At 48.2% G+C, this 27,029-nt stretch overlaps 1 protein-coding gene across 1 annotated transcript in view; it reads right to left on the reverse strand.

The window, feature by feature from the left end:
* Window positions 1–3,788: 3,788 nt before the first annotated feature.
* LOC139060779 (uncharacterized) overlaps window positions 3,789–27,029 on the reverse strand; it is a 28,764-nt gene continuing 5,523 nt past the window's right edge. Inside the window, exons 2-3 of the mRNA XM_070539892.1 lie at window positions 12,382–12,584; window positions 3,789–4,889 (exon numbers count right to left, since the gene is read on the reverse strand). Coding sequence (XP_070395993.1) covers window positions 4,261–4,889; window positions 12,382–12,584 — 832 coding nt within the window. The 3' untranslated portion in view covers window positions 3,789–4,260. The remainder of the gene's footprint in view (window positions 4,890–12,381; window positions 12,585–27,029) is intronic.

Raw genomic sequence — 27,029 nt, forward strand, 5'->3', positions numbered from 1 at the left:
TCGAGGCGTGCCAACGCCGTCACGAGCGACGATCTCTGAGCTGTAGCGAGGAAAATGACTCAGGATATGTTCGATTGTTTCCTGGCTGCCGTACCTATCACAGGCAGCACTGTCAGTCATTCCTATGCGGCAAGCAAATGCATTCGCGAAAGACACTCCTAGCCATAGTCGGCAGATAACAGTTGTCTCGATTCGGGATAGTCCAGATGGAATGCGTAGTTGGAGGGATGGATCCAGGCGGTGCAGTCGAGTATGTCGGAAAGCTGGCGTGATCCACATGGACCGCGTGGCATCACGCGCCAGTATGCGAAGCTTTGTTGCTGCGTCAGTTCTTGATGGGGTTCCTTCACGGTACCTTCGTGAGCCCTCCTAGCAGCTTAATCGGCGTTTTCGAATCCCTTGATGCCGCAGTAACCTAGAAGCCACTGAAAATAATGTCATGTCCTTTCTCTGCTAGCTTGTGATATAATTGCCTTATTTCGAGCACAAGTTCGTCTTGCGCTCCATGATGTAGAACGGATAGCAAACAATGCAGGGCTGCCTTCTAGTTGGGGGTTATGCTCCATCTTCGGGGTAGATCTTCATGGATCATGCGAAGTGTGCTGCGAAGTGCAGAAAGCTCCGCAGCAGTCAACGTTGTCCGGTGAGAAGTTTTAAACTGAATGGTCACGGCTTTTTTTGGGAAAGATCACAGCTCCTGTAGATCAGTCCACAGTTCTCGAGCCATCAGTGTAAATCTGGAGACGGTCCTTTTAAGTCTCATGCAGCACGAGTAGAAATAGCAGCTTGAGAGCTGGCGACGGAAGTCCTGTTTTCGTTCGAATTCTCAGTACTGAGAGTCGAACTTGTGGGCGAGCCAAACGCCAAGGAGGTGCAAGGAGCCTCTCGGCAGGCGTATAATCTCCATGGAGGCAGTAACGGTACGCCCATATCTCCTGGCAAAAAGAGGCACTGGGCCAGTCTTTCGGTAGCGCGGCGAAGTGGTGGAAAGGGGCGCGGACAACGTGCCTTATATGTGCTATGAGCACTTCCAATGTCATGAGTTGTGACTGGGTAATCTTGAGCTATCGCGATTGCCTCCGCTGTTGATGTGCAGCGCGGCAATCCAATACCAACCCTGAATGTCAGCTCCTGCGCCCTCTCGATTGTGCGGATGTTACTTCTGCAGGTTTTGCTCAGTACAGGTAAGCTGTACTTCAGATACCCGAGAAACAGCGTACTGTGGAGTTGTAACATCGGGTCTACTGACGTACCCCACGTTTTCCGTCCAATAAATTTGAAAAGGTGTGAAATGGCCGTTAGGCGTTTCTTCATGCAGGCCACATGGAGACTCCAGCTGAGGTATCGATCAATGATCACCCCTAAGAATCTGTGCGTCCTAGCGTAACAGATTTTTCCCATTGATAATTATGACGTAGGACATCATTGGCTTCCGCGTAAACGCGACCAGCGCACATTTCTCGGTTGAAATCTGGAGACCTTGTTCGCCAAGATACGCCGATATTGAAGTCGTGGCTTTTTTAAAGCCTCGCGCGCACCTGAGGACGTGTTACACCTGATGTCCACATGCATATGTCATCGGCGTACATTGATATCTGTACAGCACTTGGCACGAGTTCCACGAGACCAACACGAACAAGATTGAATAGTGTGGGACTCAAGACGCCCCCTTGGGGAACAGCAGTGTTGAGAGGTCGGCCCGTCATCGGTCTGCACATAAAAAGACCTCATGTGTAAGTAGTTGCGGGTCCACCGGTACACGCGGCTACGAAGACCAACCGATTCAAGAGCATCAAATATAGTGCCATGAGCAACAGTGTCATAAGCTATTTTTACGTCCAGAAACATGACGAGAGATAACCATTTACATCTTCTTTGATGTTGCACATAAGTGACCAGATCTGTGACACTTGAATTATCAGCGGAGCAGCGGGGACGTCGAAAACCGGACATATCGTTTGCATAAATTTGTAGCGTTCCAGGTACCACGAAAATCTGGCAAGGATCATGTGTTCCATCACCTTCCCTACGCAACTGCCAGCGCGACGGGCCGGCATGACGCCAGCTCTAGTGGTGCCTTGCCAGGTTTAAGGAATGATACCAGACGGCTTGTCCTCCATTCTTGAGTAACGTTTCCATCCTGCCAGTATTCATTGAATATGTCCAGCAACGCATTTCGTGCTCACTCACCCAGATACATTTCTAGAAAACTACACGTAGCAATCGGTTCCGTACAGGTTACGCTCGCGCAAAAGCTCCAGATTTTCCTCTAGTAGTCGTACCGTAAAACTGCAGGAGTAGACGGTATCATGGAGGAGGTACATTAGCAATTTCTCTGCTGAAGACAACTTCGCGCACTTGTTCCAGAAGGTGTATACTTTGACCGGAGAATATTACAATACAGCATTAGAAATGCGAAATCTGACCCATGGGCAGTGCAAATTCAGTGAAAACGTCCGCCCTTTCACACAGAACGATGTAATGGTGACGGTAACGAGATAACGGTATACGGTGACACCTAGGAGCGACTAAAGGCCAAACTACACGTACGCGTACCGGGGCTGGAAAGCTCGCGCCCGCTCGCCTTGCGTTTGCCACGCCTGGCGAGTAATGGCGGTTTGAACCTACAAGACGCGCGCCAGTGCGCCCCCACTTGGCTCACTATTTTTGCCTCGGTAGACTTCGTTTCGTATTTTTGTGAGACAGAGTACCGATATTTGTCTGAACAAGATATCTGTGCTCGCGCCGCTCTTCGACGCGTACGATCTGTCCTACATCATGTGCGCATGCGTGAGGCGCGAGCTTTCGCGCGCCGGCAAGTGCACGTACGTAGTCTGATCGTGAGGCCGAAAAGGCCTTTATGCCATGCACCATCAGTTGGATAGCTGCTTGCATACTGGGATGCTATGCCGGTATATACAGCATTTCGCTCTCTGTGCGCCTGAGATATTCAGGCCGTGCTTTCTTCAGGGTAGAGGCACGCAAGTGCTGCTGTTGCTCTGCTGAGGTCATGCACATACTGGACAAGGCACACTGCCGAGCAGCCTCGCTCGCTTACCACGGTGCCAGGTAGACACAGCTGGTTTGTTCCAACAACCCTACGTCCCGTGTTGTCGAGATCGTAACAGCCATGTAACGGCAAGGCTGCAATCGGTGTACTGTTCTAGTTGGACGAGTAAGGAGCGAGCTTTAGTACTGGGTGCATAAAATGAGACATTAGATATTGAATGGTTTCTTTCTCTAAATTTCTTGGTTTATCAATGAGAACCATGGCGAATAGCCTCGGAAGAAGCACATGATTTTTTTTACAGAGAGCGAGGAAGAGTTAGCACTTTACAGCCCAGACCGGGGCACCTGACCTCCCTGCATTGGTGACCCAGCATTTCGAAGATTTTGCAGACGCGCGAGCTGCATGTGCCTGGAGAAGCGTCCTACAGGTAGCATCGACAGGTTCTTCTACTTGCAAAAAGGTGAAAGCAGCCGCGGACAGTTTGATAAAGGATGGTTCTAGAAATGAACTGTAGTACGGTAGCTAGCTGGGCGAGTCGGTACAACTGCATTACAGTACATCGCTCGTGTTTCGTCTCTTCGTGTTTTTAATGCACTCGGTAAGTAATAATAATGGTTTTAGAAAGTGCTTGAGTGTTAAGATGTGCTCTTAAATTATATACCTGCTGACACAAAGCTGGGTGTTCTGATATGAGGGCAGTATGTGTTGCTTTGGAGTGTTGTGCATTGTATGCGTGAAAGTTCTTGCGAAAAGTCACGAAACAGCGCGTCAAGACATTTGGATCCAGAACGAAGTAGTCCCGTCTGTACAGTTTTATTTTTGAAGCCCTGTAGCTTTTCGAACTAGAATCGCAGCCTTGGGCGGACCAATTCCACACGTCAGTGCAGGTCGGTCTTAACGGGGACTGCCCTTAAACGAAGTGCATTATTTTTATTATGCGGAAACCAAACTTTCTACAGCCATTTAAATTACACATGACTAGCCGATCGTGAACAAAACAAGTGCAAATGAACTCAAAGCAACAGTGAGTCCACGAAAACTCATCTAGAAGGGCTGGTACCGTGATTGGATTACAGCGACGACCAATAGGCAAAGTCGCACCGTGCGCATTATCGGCGCAAATTAACTAGGATACATTACGGGTGACCAGAATATTCTGCATGCGAAGGCATGGTTTGCGTGGTATTAGCTTTGCACGCAACGAAAACGCTGTCAACAACGGTACAAATGAGTAAAAAAAATTGCTGCACTCATAGTGCTCCGTAACCTGACGTGCCTGCGCGCTCCAGTCTGTACCAAGCGATCATGCCGGCGGTGCCTATCGCCAGCAACGCGTAGTGGACCGTGATGCAGGCGACGAAAACGGGTGCCCCGTAATAAGCACGAAACGCGGCCATGGTCATCGACAAGCCGTACTGCTGCAAGAAGGGTAGGAAGATGCAGCCGAAGCTTTGCACAAAAAGCATGATTATGTACACGACGTAAGGCTTGGCAGCCAGCGGCTCCTGCCAGTTGCGCAGCCTGAAGAACAGGCCGACTGTGGCGCGAGCCACGTTCGCAGCTACCGCGAATAGAAAGCCGCGCGGCTGGTTGCCCGTGGAGGCGCGGTCGCGGCGGAACTCGAAGTGCAGGCTCAGGGCGAAGAATATGGCGAAGACGTGCGTTGGCTCGAGCGCCTTGGCGACGAGTATGGCAAAGGCGAGCACGCGGGCGCCGAGGAGCGGCAGCCAGGCGACATTCTCGGCGCACGTCCGGAGCAGTGACTGCTGCGTGGGCCAGCTGAAGGTGACCTGCACGAGCCGGTTATTGAACTTGAGGCAGGCGAAACAGGTCAGCAGAACGGCGCTGGTCAGGTTGGCGGCCTGCAGCCACAAGGACGCTGCAAAAGAGCGGAAAGTGCCATGTTGGTTCGCACCGCGGCGCGCGAAAGAACGTTGGTCTCGTCACAAGCGTGTTAAGCTGCACGCACGACGTACTGTCCAAGCTGCAGGCGTTGGTAAACGCGACGTACAACCACAATTCGATGGCGTTCACAGCGCATAGAGATCTGAGGAAATAACGTAGAGGCATAGATGTAAATAACGCCTGTTCCTTATCTGCTTAAGTTAGCGTGCGCTGTGGACAACATCGTAATGAAGTGTAACCAACTCGCTCCAGCTTGCACACCTGCCCAACCACAAGCGACATAAAGTTACCTTGCAGAGATAGGCCAGGCGCAACACTATACTTTGCCACCGCCTTTCTTTTCGCAATATTTCAACGGTTGCAGAAAAATTCGTCCTGGTCCGGACAAGGACGAATTTTTCTTCAACTGCGAGGCTTTTCTCTCAAGGAACCCCTATGGGTTTCCTTTGTAGAAATTGCTACGAACGGGTGGACGCCTGATTTTCCCTTATTTACTACTCTCCACCTTGCGGGTTTCTGCAGTACCAAGCTATTACGTCATCCTGCATATTCAAGGGCTCACGCACGCATGTTACTACCGGCACCTTGATTACCGGCTGTACGTAGGATGGCAATGCGATGCAGACGAAGCATCGCCGCAAATAAATGTTTTCTTCTCTCTCGTACATTTAACATTTAATAAAATGTTGCGAAAAAATTGATACGAAAACTTATGAGACTGGCTGCTACAGTATTGTTGCGTGACAGCTCTGTGAGCTTTACTCAGCGTTCATGTACACACTTCTGCACGGGTTTGAAACCAGGCCAGGATCAAGAATTACAGTGGTGATCGCGTTATGGCCAGTACGGTAGCACGTTACTTCGCGTGCAACCAGTGCGGTTGAACGACGGCACAGGAAACCGCCAGCGCATACGCTTTGAGATATGTTTTCACAAGGTTATGTCACTGGTATGACTAAAGTAGTTTCATGGCCACACCAACAAACAACGGCGGCGCCTTGTTAAGAACGGCCCAGCTGAGGTGCAAGTGTTGCCAGCCAGTTGCGACGACGGCGGCGTCAACTTTCAAGGAACGCCACCATTACGCTCTAGCCTCGTCGCCGTTGTGACTGAACGAGTTCGACGAAGCAGGCTTTGTGCCGCAACACGACACCGCCAACCGGGTCGGCCACGAGCGGGGGAGTTGCCGCGGAAACGTCGTCGGGGACCCCTTCCCACGCGCCGACCAAGACGCAGGACAATGGCTACCCGGCCGCACTGCGAGAGTCAGCTCCGAGTTCTACGAAGTCCGTGTGACGTCGGTTCCAGACCGGACCGTGAACCTGTGAGTGAGAGTGTGTGTGAGAGAGAGAGAGAGAGTGCGTGCGTGTGTGCTTGCGTACGCGTGTGCGCGCGCACGTGCGTGTGCGTGCATGCGCGTGTGTAAGCCGTCCCGGAGAGAGGCAGCGTGTTTACAATGACTGGACGAACGTTTCCGTCCCCTTGGAATCAAGGGGGGACCGAGTGTTTATAAACCGCTGTTGTGCGGATGCTCGACACACTTTCTTAGGCAGTCATGTTAGACTGAGACACTCTCTCAAGCAGTCGTGTTAGACTGACGTACTTTCTCTAGAAGTCATGCTAGACTGATGAACTGCATGTAAATACTGTAAATAAACCCATATTCCTCGTTCTCGATGAGAAGCAGTCCTTCCCTTCATCAACGTTCTCAGCGTGGATAAGTTGGACGACGGCGTGGGCCAGCTACCTTCTAATTCATGCCGGACTCCAACCTTGACAACGGGTTACGAGCGATGGGATTGAGCCCCCAATCCTGACAGCCTCTAAATTCAGGGGCACGCTAAAGCCTATTTGCTGTATTCTTTCAGGGGAACGTATGACTACTTGGCTGTTTCAACTTTGCTCGCCGACGTGTAAATTAAGTAGCGTGAGCGAGCCGAAACCTGAAGTGCACTTTTGGGTATACAGTGTGCGGCGGTGCCAGCGGAACTATCAGCGACGCAGTGATGCGCCTCGATATCGAAAGCGGGAAAACACGAAAAGCGGCAAACGGCGTGCGCAACGACGCAAACGATTTGCTTTATCGCTGAAGTTATCGCCGCAGTCGAAGACACGGACGCTGCTCACTGTCGAATAATTTCTAGTAGCGAACATGTCTTGGACTACCACGATGCGCTTCGACTCACGAAACAACGGTAATTGCTAGAGACTACTTGGTTCCAACATATATAACGATTGACAGTCTTAGAGCGCACATTGTGTCGCGTACCCAGTCATTATACTGCTGCTCTGCCAGCCCAAAGACCTCAAGCCACATTTTCTAAACTTGTTGCGACACATCAAGGCTACCTTCCGTCGGGCTTTACACCAGCAGCAAGACCACTGTTACTCCTGTGGTTCGTATACGACAACCACAAGTACGCCTCACGATTCCGGGAATAACGAAGAAGACCCGTCATTCAACAGTGGCTCTACGTCAGTTCGCACTGTCATTACTGAACGAGGCATATGAACAAAGAACGCACATTCACACCGATGGACCTGTCTCAGCCACGAGCTCCACAGGCGCTGTTATCACCCCGGCCTTACAAATTACAATTACTTTCAAAGTGTCCCATATAACGACCTCTACGACAACAGAACTTGCCTCTCTATGTGCCGCCGTTAATTACATTGCACAAACCAAACCTCGGAAGTGGGTCGTTTTTTGTGATTCCAAGGCAGCCTTTCAGAGTCTGCAGTCAGCCTTACGACGCAAGAACCATGACCAACTGGTGTTTGAGACCAGATAGGTGCTCCATCAAGCCTTCATAAGCGAATATGACATCTTCCAATGGTTTCCGGGGCACTGTGGCATTGTCGAAAATTGCCTTGGTGTCGATGCTGCCCGGTCAGCCCATAAAGAAACCCAGACACTTCCTATACCCTTATCAAGGACAGATACTTCGAGGGGTCTTCGTTTATTTGTTCAAACCAAGACTGAAGCTTTGTGGAACACCCCGATTTTCTCCAACTGCCATCTTCACCGGTTGGATCCTACATTGAAGCTGCAGATTTCATCGAACTTCTGTGCCGCCTCGAACTGTGCCGCCTCTGGTTAGGGGTCCATGGCCTTTACGAAAGCCTACTCATTCCTTATTGGAAGGTCCGACACGCCGATCTGTGACTCGTGCAACTGTGAAGAGACGATTGAGCACGTGTTGTGTTTGTGATCTCTATGACAACGAACGCGACGTTCTTCAGAGGGTGTTAAACCGATTAGATAACAGATCATTTTCAGAGACTAAGATTCTCGGACCATGGCCCCATACGTCACAGGCTCACAAAGCGACGCGGGCACTGCTACATTCCATGAAAGCGACTGGCCTCAGTGACCGATTATAGGCGTGAAGTTATGGACATCCGCATGTACTCGCACCGATAGTGCCTTCTTCCCTCGTTCTCCTTTCTTTTCTTCCCTTAAACCCCTTCCCCTGTGTTGACCTACCTACCTTTCCTTCCTTTCTCTTCATCCTCTTCCCAGTAGGGAGCAGAATACTCTATCTGGGGACGTAGTCTAGGACGATCACTTTCGAAGATATTGCTTTCAGTGCGCGCTGGTTGGCTGGTTCAGCTAAATCTCTCAAATCATCCAACGTGTCCCGCATTACGTTACGCGAAAGTGACATGGCACCTTAGGCTAAGCCATCCTGGCATCGTGGCCACTGCAGCGGAAATTACGTCAAATCCCGCCCGAGTTTCACTTCCGCTGTATACATGCCAGATGAACGCGTGAGCCACCAAACCAAGTTTGCGGCTGTAACACCTGCGAGAGACGCGGTGAATTCGAAGTTCAGCACACGACAGTTTGTTGCAGCGGCCAGTGGTCACTTGCACTCACAGGGATTTGCAGCAACGCCAAGGTCAAGCTTTTTACTGAAGTCAAATAAATGCTTGGAACGCGGAGAGACGAATAATTCTTGTCATGCGAATTATCCTTGGTGTACTGAGATGAGGCTACGAACTGCTCTGTCAGCACCTTGCATGTACTCCGACTTAGCCTGTAGTGTCTTCAAAACTGACCGATGAGCTAAGTGATTTACACTAAGAGACACGAATTCCATCGTAACCGCCTGCTACAAAATGGCGCCTCAACTGACCGCCGCCCGCTCTTCGTCGTGTGCTAACGCGCACTGCACGGTGCGATCGCACCAGTCTACGCCGTCGATCTCCCTGTTGGCACGGTGTTGGTTGAAGTGTCCTCTACGAGGCTACCAGAGACAGTCACTGCGCTGCATATTACCCAACTTTTCTCTCCTCAAAGCACGGATCTCCAACGCACTCGTGTAGTGCTCGCCCGAGCCGAACGTGTGCCACCACATGCATGCGTTGGCGCCCAGACGAACCTGCGGCCTTGCGTGAGTGCACTTAAAACGCGATGAGTGCCGTGAACCGAACAATATCGCCGAAAGTGATCATCCGAGAATACCGCCTCTGGCTACTGCCCACAGGCATCACGTGCTTGCTGTGTTCCTTCTGCGCCTTCATAATGCTCGCGAAGATACATTTGCACGGCCATTCGCCGCAGTGGCTGAGCAAGAGATCGTGCGTTCGATTCCCGTCCATGCCGACCGCATTCCCATGGGGACGGGATGCAAGAACGCACGTACACTTATATTTCGGTACACGTTAAATGCATGACTCCTGGACCACTGCAGTCTTGAAAGCGAGTGAGCGGAGAAAGACGTACCAGCTATGTTGCCCAAAATCACTATCCTAATGCAGCAGCAAACGAATAAGGCGCCTTTATATCGTCGCGACTGCCGTCGATAACCTTCACCGTTCAGCCCGGCAAATTCGAGACGTTTTGAACGCGGATGTTTCTGACGTCACAGTTCGATGCCAAATAAACAGAGCAGGTCTTTGTAGGGCCACAGCGGCTCTGAAGTCACTGTTCGCAGCAGCAGCAGCAGCAGAGAGAGAGAGAGAGATAGAGAGAGAGAGAGAGAGAGAGAGAGAGAGATACGTTTCGAAACCGAACACGGCTCGTGAAGTGGTGAGTAGGGGCGTTAAGATGAATCAACGTTTTAGTAAGCCATGTTTGATCAGCTTTAGTTCCGGTATGCCGACCTGCTGGTGCAAAGTAACTTTTTCCCTAGTTCTCTGATAAAGCAGTGTTGTGCTTCCTATGCATTTCACATGCCTTTAAGCCTCGCACTAACAAAGTTACCGCGATATTGCCCCGCAAATTACCACAGAAATCAGCCGGACTACGTGTAACGCGTGGCAGCTAACGTGGGAACTGGTCCACATTTGGGAAGCGCTTTTAATACGTGGTCTTGGCAGATTGCAGCGAAATGAGGTAAGTTTGACGTCGGTTCACTGTTGAAGACAACTGACAATTGATGAAGTGGAGGTTTCATAGGGCAGCAGTGGGCTCTTTCCTCGAAACTTTGTTTCAGCATGACCTGGTACCTGGTCAAATGACACGGAATGTTCTATATCATTCATACCATTGCGGCATCTTATTTGTGCAATGGCATTCCAAGGGAGCTGACCTAAACATGTCCACAAATGTGTGGCGTTGTGAATGAAAGCGACCTTACAGTGAGCCAGTCCATACTTGCTCTGCAGATGAATTGTGGTCCTCTGTAAGCGCAGAATGAGAGAGAGAGAGAGAGAGAGAGAGAGAGAGAGAGAGAGAGAGAGAGAGAGAGAGCTTGCGAGCAAACAAAGCTAGTCTCAGCTGCATTTGAATCCTTGCCGCGTAAGACTGGAGTCCGTGATGGAGGTCAACGGCGGAATGAAGTATTGATAAACGCAAAAGATTCTTTTGCCCACTATCAAGATTATTTTATCGTTTCCTTTCGGAGATAAATAAACGCCAAGGACATGGAGCAGTTAGGTGGAGCTGTATATTTTTGTTTCGTTGCGAATAAGGAGATAAGCAGCCATGGTATATGGCCAGTGATTGCCGACAATGTGCGCAGCGGACGACACTCGGCCTGGCAGCGCAGAAAGGAGAGAGCCTTGTCAAAATTCCGAAGTATATGTGCTGATGGTCCCTGAGGCGCCGTTGGACTGATTTGACGCGAAGCCACGTGCTCCCACGTTCCCGTTAACAGTGTTCACCACATTACCTTCGTGCGGGTACCGCCTTTGCTAACTGTATAGATCGCTTTTTGGGCGAAAGTGCAATTTTTGTTTTTTTCCTACACTTTCCAGACATGCGACTGCCTCCAATATGGTTTTCGACACACCGCTGATGACGTAGAAACAGTACAAACAGAAGCCAACTTATTCACAAAAATAAAGCTGGACGAGTTCATTTGGTTGAAAAACTGCGCAAAAATTTTGGACGGGAGACACAAGGGAACGGCACCAGAGGCGCTCAATAACAACAACTTCACAGACATGTAGAACAGCAGCGTGCATGCCTGAAGAAGAACATCGGATACAACCTCTCTCACGCACACAAACAGACAACAAATTTGTGCAACCTCTCAGAATCACAACCCAATCTACAGCGAAGCTGTTGCACAGACTAGCCTTTGCACTTTGACCACACATCACCCCTAAAATAGCAGCTATTTCCACGAAATATAAACTATAGGTGACTCGTTTAGTGCACCAACACATCGCAGGGCTACGCGGGCCCTCGTATAACGCATGACAATCTAGAAAGAAAACGACCGTTCAGTAGTTTGCAAAGCTCACAATTAAGCCAGGAACATTAAAGTTTCGACAGGCATCGCACTTAACGTGTCAAATGCATTTTCAATAAGTGTAAACATGGTGTGACGAAGAGTTCTCTCGGCACATTGCGAAACAGCTGATTAGGACAGTATAAGAACGCTTTCGAACACTTGCTTAAGGAGGTTTTTGCAGAGGCTGTAATTAAGTTACACCCTTGAAACTTGGCCCACGCATTACCAACAAGGTGAGCCTTAGTATCTGAACATGTGAACCTTGTGGCAGGTTTTCTTTCAAGACATTGGTTAAACTTCGTGCGCGGTTTCGGAAATACGGTTGCAAAGCTCCGGAATGTTTGAGTAAGTAATTTTTCACAAATTCCGTAAATAATCTACAAACTTTGAACTTTCGGCGTATGTCACCCATAACATGACCCCCATTATATGCAAATAAAAATTGCTACTACTTTTAGTTCTCCCAGGGCAGCGAGGAAAACTTGTAAGCGCTTCCTTATAACGCATCTAAGAGGAACAGAAGTCATGAACGTTTAGCAATTTTCAATTTAGCAAATTTAGCAAATTTTCAGCAATATTACTCCTCTTCTCTAATTATAAATTCCGTGAAATATTCAGTTATTCCATGACACTGAAAACCACGCATAAAATGTTTCCTAGCGCTTCTAGTCTCACTAGCAGTTTCACTGTAAAATTTCCACGGTTTTCCAATGATGTCAACTATTGCTCGCATTTTATCGACAAGTAAATGATCCCCAGTGACGTTGCAGGGATACTTACAGGGAATGGTGTAAGTCTGTTCATTCAGGGCCGCCTGGAAGAGCTGCTTTGCCTGGAATACCGCCTGTGGGAAGCAGCTGAGCGTCACCACCCACATGACATTGGTGAATGTGATGACGTCCTGGCGCTTGAGCAGAACAGCCTGGTCCTGCTTGCCACGTGTCTTGTAAAGCACCGCAGAGTCCACTAACCGCAGCACCAGCCTGATCTCCGCATCACCAGCAAGGATAGATGAAAAAAAAAGAAAGAAAAACGAAATGCAGCAGAATACAGCGCCGGTTTATTTCATGCTCTGTGATAAGCCGCTCGATTGCATATGTAGGCTTTGAGCCATCGGTCAGAAAGTGAGATGGCGGTCAAGAGGAAACAACGACGTTGCCTTCGAACAATGTGGGCATGCTCCTGTCTGCCGCATTTGGGTCACAACAATGTAGTGAACATGAAGTGTGGAAGGTTGAGAGCCAAACACTTGAGATATAGCACTCGGAGAGACATCCTCGATATATCCCTAGTGTGTAAGTGGGAGGCTGAGTAGATAATTTCACTGCATCATAATTATATGCTTGCTTCTCCTTTCCAATTTGATCACTCGCAAGCTATATACTTGAACCACGTTTCACTTCTCTTATTTTCGACATCCTCCCATCTGCTTATAACGTTGTCACTTCAAGGAATTAAATTATGTTTGAATTACAGTCTCGAATGTTAGCGTGAGCTGGTCTTCAGGTATACCGTATGTTTCCGTGAAGGCTAACTAATGTTTCCGGCAGCGCATACATTGTTCACTCGCGCGGACATTAGAAATTGAGTGATATTCATCGATGAACTCATTCACTACTAGAAATTCGCTAATGAATTACGATGTTAATTCATGGCGCATGGTAGAAATGCAGAATCGAAGCCGGTGAGCACTTCGATTCGTCTACATTCTTAGATTAGCACCGATCATCATCACCAGAGTTTGCTACGAATTACAATGGTGTTCTACACCATACAAAGGGGCTATAGGAAGAGGGAGACTCGAACTTATCAAAAGTGCATGGGCGAACAAGCGAGGCTTCAGCCCGAAACCAACGCCTTCGTCAAGACACAAATAGCTGCCGTCCTAGCCAAGCCATGTCGAAACGTTGACTTCAGGCGGAGGGGTCCCTTGCTTGCCCACTGTTGACCAATCGGTGTTCCACGTAATTCTTGCACCGCGAAGTTCCAGCTCTGCAATCGCTATATGAGCGCTGAACTAAGCTTAGGCGATAGAGAATATTTGGCAACAAATGAGTCAATCACAATTTCAAACTTACCTCTGCAGTACTGATATCTAGAAATATCTAAAGTTTCCCATGAAACGTCTGGTACGTGCGCTGCGAACCACGTGCAGTTGGATACATTACACGCCTCTGACGCCTATAACTCACTGCAAAACCAACGCACTGGGTTATCAATCCGAGTTTACTGCACTGAGTTTTTAACCTCAACTGGTTGTTTCGGCATCACTGTCAGCCCTGTTGCATATACACCATACATGCGCTATATGTATGCTCCGTACTTGCATCATCCCAACTACTCGCATTATTTTCGTACGTTTGATTGAACCCTAGTGGTCCCTGCAACTTTCAGGCGCCAACACCGCCTTTACATTCATGTAGATAGCAGGAAAAGGTTTTGGGAGATATTACGGTGGACAAGAGTGAAAGGGTGGAAGGCAACGATACGTTAGGATTAAGGGAGGGATTTGTATATATAATTGTTTACGTTGCGAAAGGGCATAAATGCTGCTATTGTTCATTGATTTTCATTGGACCTTACGTCCCTAGTCAACACTGCATGATCTATGAGTGACGCCGTAGTGGAAGGCACCGGATTAATTTCGACCACCTGAGGTTCTATAACGTGCACCTAAATTTAGGCACAATAGCGTTGTTGCATTTCGTGCCGATAGAAATGCGACAACCATGGCCGGGAATCGAATTCACGATCACGTGCTCAACAAGAGAATGCCACAGCAAGTTCTGTTCAAGCTCTTGTTGCAGAAGATATCGCTCACGTCGAGACAACAGGACAAAGACGAGTATTAGGAAACACCTTCGCGCTGATTTGGCTTAGTCGTCGCCTTGTGCGACGCAAGCACAAGGTTATCGGCACCCTTCAGAAAACCTGCGGTTGCACGACTGCGTTTGTTTCTACTGCAAGGATCGCGTATGTTGAACGGAAGGCTGAGAGGTGCGTGGTGCATCGGCCTACCGTCAGAGCGCGAGAAGCGAAACATGTCAGATAAACATCGCTGCTCCATGCTGATCGCGCCATCTCGGAGTTATAGGGAAACTGCATACTTATAACATTAAAACTTTCGTGTGGGCTTGTTGGTTCATCTTTAAACACGCCAACGTGACGGGCGCAGACTTCCCACTGTGTTTTTCAGAAAAAAAAAACAGGCATTAATATGAAAGTACAGCTTCTCCTATATTTCAATCTCATGTGAGTCTCGACCGACATCAAACCCTTCAATGTTTAAAGGGGCCCTGAACCACCCGTCGGGCTTGGTGAAGTAACAGTCCGCAGGCAGCATATGCTGCTGTGAACATCTCAGCCAAGCTGTGCTGTCGTACGCGGTGTGTGGAGCTTGCAAGCGGATTGCCATGCCACCTTTTTCTCTAACGCTAGCTTTTCAACATAAGGTGCTGTCCTCACTCTCGTCTAGACGCATTATTTCGTTATCGGACGCACTATTTCGTCAGACCGCTGCTATTTGCCGATAGCTGGCATCAAGCTGCGGTCGGCTACATGGTGTAAATAGCGCGGCCGCCGCAGGGTGCCGCTACGAGTCCACTGGCTAAGCGCACACTGCAGCTCGCTGAGGACCACCGCGTTTGGCTTATAATTCCGCTTCTGCTGAACGCGTTGAGGTACTTTTTGCGGTAAAGTAATTCTGAAATGGGCTATTGTCACTTGAAGTGCCTTTCTCCACTTCAATAAAAAGTGGATTGGGGCCCCTTTCAAAGTAGCGCCATCCTTTGAACTTTTCCGCCGCCGCGCGGGCCTTACACGCGCCCTCCGCCGCCCGTCTGCCCTGTTGGATATGGACCTTTTCCTGGCATCATTCAAGTTCCCCGACCACATCCAATCGCCGTCGCATGCCAATTATGGTGCCCCGGGGCGCGTCTACCACGTCACCGGACGCTTCAGACAGGTTGGCGACCCTCCCCTCATGGGCCACACGTCGAGCTATTGTCTCCCCCCTTGCTTGACTCCTCCCGAAAGTGCAACGGGAGGGTGGCACGGTTCCAGGTAGTTGATCTTGATCCCAAGCAAAGCTGTTTTGCGACTCTGGAAGGCCGTTCGAGAACAACCCGTCTCCTCCAGCTGAGCGCTTCCAAGCGAGGAGGCGACGCCGGAGGAAAGTCAACCTTCGGACAATGGAGCCCTTGAGCGTCCCCATTAACCGAATGCGAGGGCACTTGCACGGGCGCCTACCATTGGAGGAAAATGATGACACCTGAGTTGGCTCGACGATTGGCCGAAAATGACGTGACCCCGAGAGACCGAAGGGGTTAAAAGCGAGAGAAAGGGAGAATAGTTTTTTCGTTCTTGCCACGGGCCGTGGCGCCCGATTTGCTGCCGGCCGTCGATGACTTTATGACTGTTCATTACTTTGTTTTATTACTGTAAATAAACCTGCAGTTCTCAAAATCCTCCTCAACGTAGGCCAACTTCCGCTCTCAACGGCAAGATCTAATAGCCCTTTCTGATTGGACTACCGCCGGGACTTGGCGGCGCGCGCTCTTCCATTTTGTTTTTTCATCCGGGGAAGAAACGCACGTTTCCGGAAGTCTCTCGGGCGCCATTTTCATTGAAAATGAATGAATACGCGCCGTAGTGTGCGTGATAAGTGGTTTATATGGTGGAAGGAGAATCCGTCGTGAGCGCGTCGTTAACAACAGCATGCTTCCTTGGCGTTGTTTCTACTCTTCGTCATGAGTTGCGGCGCCTACGGTTGCCGTAATAGCTTCAGTGAAGGGAAAAAACTTTCTGCGCTGGCGCCCAGTAAGCGTGTTGTGGAGCGAATATATGGAAGCACCGGATTGGTCGCGCAGACTTCAACAAGCCGCCGTCCGCGCGCCTTTGTAACGTAAGAAGTTTCTTGGATACATACTTTGGATACCCTGTATTATTATACAGGGTATCCAAAGTATGTATTCCCAAGCTTTCATACCACGCGAGCTTACTGCGGTTGTCGTGTGCGCTTTTTGGTTGTGCACCATGTCGACGCAGTTTTTCCTTGAGCAATAGTGCGCACTTTTTTGAAATGAAGCTGGTTACCTGACGGACCTGTATGAATTAGCCGTATGCGTGGTCTCGTGGGGGGGGGGGGGGGGGTATCTGGGCAGGCTAACGTCCGTAAAGTGAACAGAAAAGATGGTGGCGCTGCGTGGTCTCGTGGGGGGAGGGGGGGCTATCTGGGCTGGCTAACGTCCACAAAGTGAGCAAAAAAGATACCGAACGATAGTACGGCGCAGAAAAAAAAGAAAGGACGTGTGATTTCACCGCGCGCCGCACCTGCGCAGTGGGACAGTGCACCCGCGCTTGCCGCCGTTGCTTCCGGCTGCGTCTGCTGTCGTCTGCTGTCAATACTACGGCGCGGCAGTTGTGGCGGGAAAATATGGGGATGTGCGCAGCGGTGTGTAGGAACCGGATTGTGCATTACACAGGTAGACCATTGCAGCAGTTGCAAGTCCTACAAAAATGGAAAAAGTGGGAAGACCACGCATTGTGCACATGGCCCAAGAACAAGCCCAGCACGAGGATAGGCGTCGGCAGCAGAGGCGCGACTACAACCAACGACAACGTGCCCACGCAAAAGCGTAGAATGCGGCCAGTGACATTGCCTCCGACGAACGTCACCGAGAGTAGATGCGAGAGTAATCGTAGGCGTCGAGCGTTAGCTACCGGTGAAGATCGCGCACTGGGGGCCAAAAAGCGTCAAGCTAGGTCGTTCGAGTCTGCGTCTAAGCGGCAGAGGCAGCTTCGCTGGCTAATCCGCCCCTAAATTTTTGTTTCATATAAGAAATACTGAGTGATACTTAAGGACTAAAATTTGCGTTTTTTAAGCGCACTTAGCCGTGGAAGAATATACAGCGTCAACTGTTAGAATACTAAAAAAAAAAGAAATCAGACTTGTACGCGATGATACTTTAGCAAAAAGAAAAAAAAAGAATGGTATTTCATCTTTGAAAATCCTGTGGGAAACGCTGCTCAGTCGATCAAAATTTACCATCTCCTTACCGAGTTTTCCATTAATGTTTGGCCGCGAAAAGTAGTTTTCGGGGTGCATGATGTTTAACTTATATACGACGTTTTTTTTTTGTCTTGTTGAATATTTAGGATCATTTCTCCGACGACTACATTGAGCCTTTGATTGCATCGTGAGAGTTCTTTGCGGACCGCATTACTGCCGTAGCGGAGTGCTCTTCGTTTAACTGCTTAGTGAAGATAATTTCAGCATCAGCAAACTCAGTTCTAAGGTGTTCAAAACAACACTTGCATTCTGAGAAAGCAATTGGACGGTAGAAGTGTACAAAGTTGTTCGAACAATGTTAGTGTAAATCACGCTCCGGCCCTAACACGTGAGCCCCATTCGTGATCTGGCGAACCAAAACAGCAAGCCCCTTTTATTCTGAAGTTAAACAAACAAACTAAATAAAAAAAAGTGGTATACGCGACCCTATCTTTGACTTATGTGTCTCTTAGTGGCACTCGCACCTCGGCGTTGGGGTTCTGTAGGTTAACGTTAGGCGAACGCAACGCATAAACCGAACTCGGAGGCAACCGTTTTCCATAGATTAGCCGGTTAAATGTCATGCCACCTTGTGTGTGACGTCATTACTTGCGCGTTCTACTTCCGGGTTTCCAGGAATTTCGCCAGAGTCGCGCTCACTAGGACACTAAGAATTTTGTATTGGATATCATAGGTTTTGGGTTCTTTCTGCGTATGTGAAATTTATACATTGTATAAATATTTGCTAGTACCTGTGACGAGGACTAAAGTGCCGGTGTTCGTTGGTAGCGTTCTTACAATCTACGTGTTTAATAGGTTCAAACCGGTAGGTTTTCAACACTGCCGTGTAGGATCTGGTGAAGTGAACGTTGGCCATTTCTGCGCCGTCTATACCGATGTGTACGAACTACCTTTTTGTTGGGACCGAGCGCTTCATCTTGAGAGTACAAAGATCACACGGCGTCAATTAATGGTGCCAAGATGTCTGTCTAATATCACACATCTAATAAGTAAGAAGTAAACGGTTCCGGTTAAAAAGCATTCGCAGCACTATGTAGAAATAGCGTTCATTCAGACTGTTAGGAAGTGCCGTATAGGACGTTTTTCACTGTTACGGTGCCTTCCGATCGCTCCGCTCAGTCGTATGCAATCATGCATATTTGGCGCATGGAAGTCTACCACGTTGGTAAAAACCAGCTAATCCACGCTCCGGCCCTTATATACAGGTAAGCCCCATTCGTGATCTGGCTAACCAAAATAGGAAGGCTCTTCTAATCTGAAGTTGGTAAAAACCAGCTAATCCAGCGAAGGATAGACGACGATATCCTAAATATCTAGAAACTGTGGAAGAGGCAAACGTAATGTTTCATGGATCTCGCACGGATTTCACGATTCGAACGATGTTTATGACATACGAACGAATATGACTATTATGGCAATGAAAATATTGGATCCATCTGTGGTTTTCAGGCCAGAATCGGAAAAAGAATTCAAAGGCATATTTTAACACAGGTGCTCTGCAAAGCATTTATCTTTGTCGAATAACAAGCTTTCATTCGTTGGCTGTTGTCACTACGAATCCCAGATCGAACCAAATAAGCTACGCGTTCTGTCAGATTCTCTACTTACTCGAAGTTGAGCGTTCATGCGCAAGAAGCGCAACTCTTGTTACAGGGGGCACTATTGGCCTCGAGCTCCACCACTGGAAAAGCTGGCGCCACCGTCGGCGTGACGTGCTAGGAGGGATCACGTGGACATAGCGGCCGCGTCGGCTGCTTCGGGCGCGCCGAAGGGAGCTGAAAACGAGTTTAAATTCCCTCGAACGCTGCGGTCCTCATTTAGTGGCGAAATTTTCCTGCTTTGAGTGTCTCTTTTACAACGCTTGAAAGCACTACAATAGGTAGTGGCTGCCATTGAAGGCGCGCAACATGGTAGGCTACTGCTCGGTGCCGCAGGGCCGGACGCACGTAACGGAGGCCGGTGTCAGCCTTATTCACACGTAGCCGCAGGACAAGAAGCTGCGTGAAGCTTGGCTCGCGAAACATAAAACCGGCAAACAGTCATCGGCTGCAACTCGGGTACGCAGCAAGCACAGACGCGAGGAAGATTTCTGCTACGGCGGCCGGTCTGCGATGTTCTGAAAACGCGCACTGAGACGCTCGCCCGAGTCCGCTGCCCGACTAATGTCATGACGGTTTGGTGTATGAACTTGTCGATGCTATAGATACTGGCAAGTTCAGTGGAGTGGAAAGGCAGCGGTAAGAAGCACATTTTAAAAAAGCATGGCATACACTGTAAAATAATTTACACCCTAAAAGTGAAGAAGGGTGTAAATGTGTATAACTCACACCCTTATGGTGTCCGTTATATAGATAACACCCTAAGGGCGTGAGTTATAGACAAATTTACACCCTTTTTCACTTTTTAGGGTGTAAATTATTTTACAGTGTATGGTCATGTTTGTGTATGAATTAGGGCACTGGATTACAAAAAAGGAGCAGAGGTAAATTGCACGCTGAGAGCACCGATAAACATGCAGTGCGACGCAACTTGAGAAATAGTATTGAAAGGTCAAAGAATTTAGAAGAAAAAAAAAAGATTGAAGCGTCGCGACGGCACATCACAGTCCCTGTAAGCGTCGAAGTCTCTACAATGAAATTATTTTTGAACAGCTCTGATAGCGCCCACGCAACAATGGTTGCTTGTATACTGTCAAATGCTCATATTCTGCGGCCTAAAGCTCATGGCACGGTGCGAAAACGCGCGCGGAGAAAGCGAAACAGTGCGCGGACAAGCATGCAGACGCGCACTCGGTCGCTGCGAATCTGCGCGATCGCTGCATTAAGGCTTCGTTCTATTACACTCCATTTAGTTATACAAACACTATAAGAACATATTTCACATAGTTTGCTCTCAGCGTTTACCTACCTTTCACGCAAGAAGCCAGTTCGGGAGACTCCATCGCGGCGACCGCGCGCAGTGGCGTTCACTGTACGTATTCGGTAAAGAGAGAGCGTCTGTAAGCGATTGTGTGCTTTCAGTTTGCCCAAGATTATTATTTAGACAGTAAGAAACTTCTCTCGTTTCGAAAGTATTTACAGAAATGTCCGGGAGAGCTCGCGCGTGGTGTTTTCAGTGAGCGCTGACAGCAAAACCTATGAGGAGCGTGCCACGTGATCCCTCATACTACGCCAGCGAGGCGCTTCCGATAGATGGCGACTCCGTAACTCCTCGCCGGCAATAGGCGCAGTAAGGATACGATAGATTGAAATGCAAATATAAATTGTGTACTGTTATGTGCTAGCTGCAGAACTCGGTCCTCAACATCGTCAGCGTTGGCCACTACGGTTTAGCATGCGAATTTATTTTATTCGCTCATATTGGTGTGCCCACTGCCCGAAAAAAAAAATACAACAACCCTAGGTTGTTGCCGGCGTTACCACGGATCCACTGCTTCACTTCAGCGGCGAACTGCAGTGGGAGGGCAACAGAACAAGGGTGAAGCAGCAGCTACACGTGTAGATAGGTTGTCGAGCGAGCAGTTTCATATTGCCGCGCCGTCAAAAAGGTGGTGGATCGCGCTTTGCGACAAGTCGATAAATGGCGTTTGACATTCTGAATAACCCCTATCGCATCATAAAGGTGATGCTGAGATCACCATGTCTACTCTCACGATTGTGCCTATTTATTGAGGTACCCGTGAATAGATGAAAAAAAAAGAAGAAACAAACAGAACGAGTGCCAAAATAAAATGAACAGTGCCCTGTGTGTGGTTCATCGCTCATCTTGTCATTGCATGCCTTGACTCCTTAGCTACAAGTCAACAAGCTGGTTTTGCCAATTGGTTTGCCGCAAGTGCGAAATGCCAACTGTTGTGACTCATTGTATCTGTGTCATGCTGGCTCCTGTTAAGTGTACTACTCATTTGCCCCAACGTTCAAAACCGGAGCGTTTGTGCTACGTATTTACAGATGATGGGAACACATAGGACGCAGCGCAGTCGTCTTTTGTCCCGCTTTCACTCTGTTCGCTATTGCATATGTGACATCACCTCTGCGCGTTGCTGCAACTTTTTACATGCAGCAATGTGCTCTTTCCTTATGTGTTCTTGGGGCACGACAGATCAGTCTGGTCTCAAAGCAAGCATGTGCCGTTTCATTCGCCATCCATGCCGTCTTGCGTAAGAAGCTAGATGAACCTTCACAGTGCGCCAATAAAGATTTCGACTACCTTATACTAAAGGTGCACTTACACGTTCAAATGCTCAATAAACTATATAGATCGATTGCATGTTTTGCATCCAGAAGCAACGAGTCCCTTCTGTTGGTGACGGCGTGGTCCATTAACTATGGGCGTGATTTGTAAACTGCTTGCGTCATTGAGCATTTCGTTCCAGTAATTCATTGTTCGACTCGTATGCTTCGAAGAGTATAGAGGGCTCAACCTCAAGGCACCATACGCCAACATTGCCATATGCATGCAGTTATAAAAGAAATCAGTAGAGGTGTTCGAATAGTGAAATCTTCGATTCGAATGAATATTTGAGAAAAACGACCTCCACATATCAAATCGAATATTTCCTTACGTCTAAACAAATTTGTGAAATATAAAGTTTTCGTGTGTTAAGAAAAAAGTTCGGCCGCATCTTACACTCCTGTAACACGTGAAGGCGAAAGCCTGCTGCACACGCGGTAATAATGCGTTAAGTCATGCGATCGGAGGTGTCGGATTTCTTGCAACACACAACGAGCCGCAGTGCGAAGTAAATGTATGGCGCTGTAGGTCGACCTTCTCTACGACACATGCGAGCACTTAATGCACTACCTAAAGGTACTTTCGCTGTCTCTTTCGTTGTTCCTTCTTTCGTTCGTTTTCCTTTTTCTTTACTTAGTTCTTTTTTTCTTTCGTTTCTGCATTCGTATTCAGCCATTGCATCTTAACTTGCTTACAAAGATGTGAGTCACTCCTGGTGATATATTTTGTCTCACTGGGATAGACGCCGCTTTTTTCGGGCATGAAGCATTGCAACGAGTCAATTAAGACTTTCGACCTAATACTGATTAAAGAAAGGCTGCTTCGCATGATTTCATGCGTGCTTGTAATACTCGCAAATAAACGTCAGGTAAACTGAAGTGGTCGTAAATAAAAAATAACCGAGTTTAGTTAAATGAAATTAAATTCTGGGGTTTTACATGCCAAAACCACGATATCATTACGAGGCACGCTGTAGTGGGGGATGTCAGATTAATTTCGTCCACCTAGGTTTTTTTAACGTGCACCCAATGTACGATACACGGGCATTTTTGCATTTCGCCTTCATCGAAATGCAGCCGCCGCAGACGGGATTCGATCCCGCGCCCTCAGGCATAGCAGCGCAACTCCAAAGGCACTAAGCCATCACAGCGGGTGCGCTTTTAGCTACCTGGTGCGACACGACAATGCCATTAATTAAACATAGGAACAGCACAAGAGTTACAAGCTGGGCTAGCTGGTTTACATTCATTATGATTCAACAGCGCAGACGACGGGACGGATGACAGCGCATTGCGTTGTCCGTCTCAGCCGTCCCGCCGTGTGCGCCGTTTCGCCACAAAGGATCAGCACGTCACCAGATCCACGTAGTATGTTGCGTTTGTTGAAAGAGAGAAGTGCGATATTACAGCACAGCACATTGTGTCATAGAAATGGAAACATGCTGACCGAGACTGGCCAAATAATAAATTGCTTTGCCTAAATCGAGAGTGCCCATGTGCAGCAGACACGGTTCTTTTGCAATGTCATTTCAAAAAGTACTCGCTATTAAAACGGTTGCACCCTTTGGGGTATACAAGGTGTTTCAGCTAACTTTAGCCAGCGTTTAAAAATATGCCGATGCACATTAAGACGACTCGACCAAATGCATGTTGCTCACTTTCGTGTCACGCTATCTTTTGTATTTTTCTAACAGGAGAATTGTCAAGATGAAGTAACTAACTTCTGAAGCAACGAAGTAAAAAAAAAGTCGAATGAGAAAGTTAGAGAGCAGTTTGCAAAACGTCCGAACAAACAGTTTCTGTCTTTCTATTAATAGTGTTTTTCACCTTACTGCGGATGCAAAAGAAAAAAAAAAAAAACACGGCTGCGTCTGCTTATCGCTATCATGAACGGCAGCGAGGGAAGCACATCGCTGGTGTAAATCGCACAGCCAACGCCTTCATCACTGCCTTGTCGCCTTTTAAGCGGCAGCACGCCCTGCTATAGATGCTATGTTCGTTTGTACGCGGACAGTTTGGGAGAGCTGCAATCGCCGCCCGCAAACGGGTATGTCACGTAGCATTTTTTTTTCGCGGGCATCCGCAGTAAGCTGAAAAAAATTACTTGATAGAAAGTTAGAAAGTGTCTAAACGGATGTTTTGCAAAGCGCTCTACAACTTTCTAATCGGAATTTTTCGCTTAGCTTCGGTGCTTCAGAAGTTGATTAATTAACCTTGCCTAATTATCTAATTAAGCAAAATGCAAAAAGAAGATAGCGTGACACACTACATACAAAAGGGAGCAACATGCATTTGGTGGCGTCGTCTTAGAGGGCATCGGCATATTTTTAAACTGGCTAAAGTTAGCTGGAAGACCCTGTATATTTGTCCCACAACAATTATCGTCATCTGCCTTTCTTGCGTTTCCTTTCTGGGAAACTCGGCGCTCGCTACTTTCCCGTCGAGAATCTGTGTCAAGCTGATAACGCGCAAGCCGTTCGTGACAGAAGTACCGAGCTCGCAGCGTTAAAGAAAGAAAATCTCCGAGGCCACTAGCCGTGACATCGGAGATTGACTAAGCGCCGTTGAGTCGAAGCGCCGAAGTCGTTGACGTTGAGTCAACGACTTCGGAGGTCCACGCGCTGGCTTACGTCACGAGGATATCCGTGCTATAGGCGCCTGCCACGCGGACGTCGATAAGGTATAAGGCATTTTGCTGTGGCCTCTAGAGGCGCTGCGGCGACGTGACCACATACTCGCTAGGCTAGCTGTTGTATCTATTACGAATTGACTCGTTAATCTGAAGTGTTCAATAAACGCAAACAGACTGGATGCTCTGGATGCTCTGGATGCTCCGCGCAGTTATTCAATGCTGTCACTTGAGTCAACGCCATTTATTGTCAGCTTATTTTATGTCGCACTGCAGCACAAAGAACTCTCTCAGAGATCTCGAATATTACTTGTCGGACGTCTACAGACTCCATATTATGCCTGCGAATTTCTTAATCCCATTACATCCGCTAATCATCTGTATTGTCTTCGGCTGCCGTTATCCTAACCCTTGGAACACTATGTTTCTCTGAAGACCACCGGTTATCTGCATTACTAAACATGAGCTGCCCACCTCCACTTACTCTTATTAATGAACTATAATATTAGCTACATGAGTTTGCTTTAGTAACCATAACACCGTCTTCCTGCCTGTTAACGTTACGCCTACAACTTTTTGTTCGATCGCTCGCTGCGAGGTCCTGAGCTTGTCAAACTTGTTTTCCTCTAATCTACAACCATATACTATAGGTTAGCAATGGCAGAATTCGCACACATGCTATGCTTTTTTCTTTTCAAGGACGTTGGTAAGCTACCGATCTTGTCTTGACAGTGCCTGCAATACATGCATGCTCCAACCCAATTTTATTCGTCTGGCAATCTACTTCTGATAATCCGGACTGTTCGTGACTACTCGGCCTATAGTTGAATGCGTTTGTCACTCCTTCAAGAGGCTGGCACCAATCACAAACTACTGTTCTCTTCCAAGTGGCCAGACTATGGGACATTACCTTAGTCTTACGCATATGAATCACCAAACATACTTCATCGGTTTAAGCTTTCAATCAGTTGTGATCTCCAGTACTCTTGAGAACGATGTGATCTGCAAACCACCGGTTGGTCAGACATTCCCCGTTAATCCTTGTGCCTAATCTCTCCCAATATATGACAATGAATACTTATTGCAAGCATGTAGTGAATAATGATTGAGAAATTGTGTTCATGCCTGACATCCTTCTGAACTGCTGTATTTCCGCTTTTCTTGGGAAGAGGCATAGTAGGCGTGGAATCCAAGTAAATATTAAGATATTCCGGTATGCTTCACGTACTCCTTGACTACACGAAGCCTTCATGGCGTATCTACTGTATCTACGAGCCTTTTCGTACTTTATGAAAGGCACACAGGGGAGTCAGTTATATGATCCGCAAACTTCGCGATCACCCGCATACATGAAGCAACACGAGTGCCACCCGCTGCGGTGGCTTAGCGGCTATGCTGTAGCGCTGCTAAGAATGAGGTCGCAGGATCAAATCCTGGCCGCGGCGGCCGCATTTTGACGGGGGTGAAATGCAAAAACGCCAGTGTCCCGTGCATGTGGGGCATGTTAAAGGTCCCCTGGTGGACAAAATTAATCCGGAGTCCCTCACCACGACGTCCCTCAATTCCCAGAATTCATTCATTCACCATGCCACCGTCCAATTTTCCTTTTCTAAAATCAGTTCTCTAGGCCGATCGAAATCACGGGTCGCCGATTCTATTCGAAAGTACCTGAGTGAATAATCTGAATACTGAAAGCAATAACGGGTCCATATAGCTATTTAGTGTCATGGCACCATATTCTGCGGCAAACCACATTCGAGGTTAGGCCACTTTCCATTTTCTTTCTCGGTGTATTTTGCACTGCAGGCGTCAGCGCTGTTGTAAGTTTAAGGAACTTCCCAGCCGTCGGGTTCAACTGACACAACATCGTTTAACTTAATTCATTTGTTGCGGATTGGAAATGTTGACAACTACATTATGTCACCGGCCTTTCCACAACGTGCAATTGTTAAACGAATGAAATATTATGTTAAAGTGGCAATAAGCTTAAGAAACGCGTGACTAACACTAAGGCGAACGAATGAGCGCCATAGTATGACGATCAACACCGCACGCTGACCCGTGAACAACGTCTCGGGAATGTTCAGCTACCGATTTACACACGTGAGAGCTTCCGGACAACCTGCGCGCTGTAGTGGTGCAGGCAGAACATTTTGCTGGGCTAGTCTGCGCTTGCTAAGGAACGTGATGTAGCGCAACGACACAACCACAAAAAAGTCGCAGCTTCGCCCGAAAGGCGAAGGATCGACTGCGATAGCAAATTAGCAGACAGCCATACCGAATAAGGATAGTACTTTTATCGGCCGCACGGATTTGCAAACATTGGCTTGTTAGCTAAATTAACAAGCATGGTGTCAGTGCGAACAGCAAACATGAACACATCAAACTCGATGATCGCGGACACTCGCTGTCAAAACGCTGGCGTGAGGAAACGCGGTAGCAGCAACGACCGAAGTTAGCTTTGTTCTGTCTGTCCCTTCAACACAAACTGAGCGCC

This window comes from Dermacentor albipictus, chromosome 1 (genome assembly GCF_038994185.2).
Source record: "Dermacentor albipictus isolate Rhodes 1998 colony chromosome 1, USDA_Dalb.pri_finalv2, whole genome shotgun sequence".
In the NCBI taxonomy this organism is placed as follows: Eukaryota; Metazoa; Arthropoda; class Arachnida; order Ixodida; family Ixodidae; genus Dermacentor; species Dermacentor albipictus.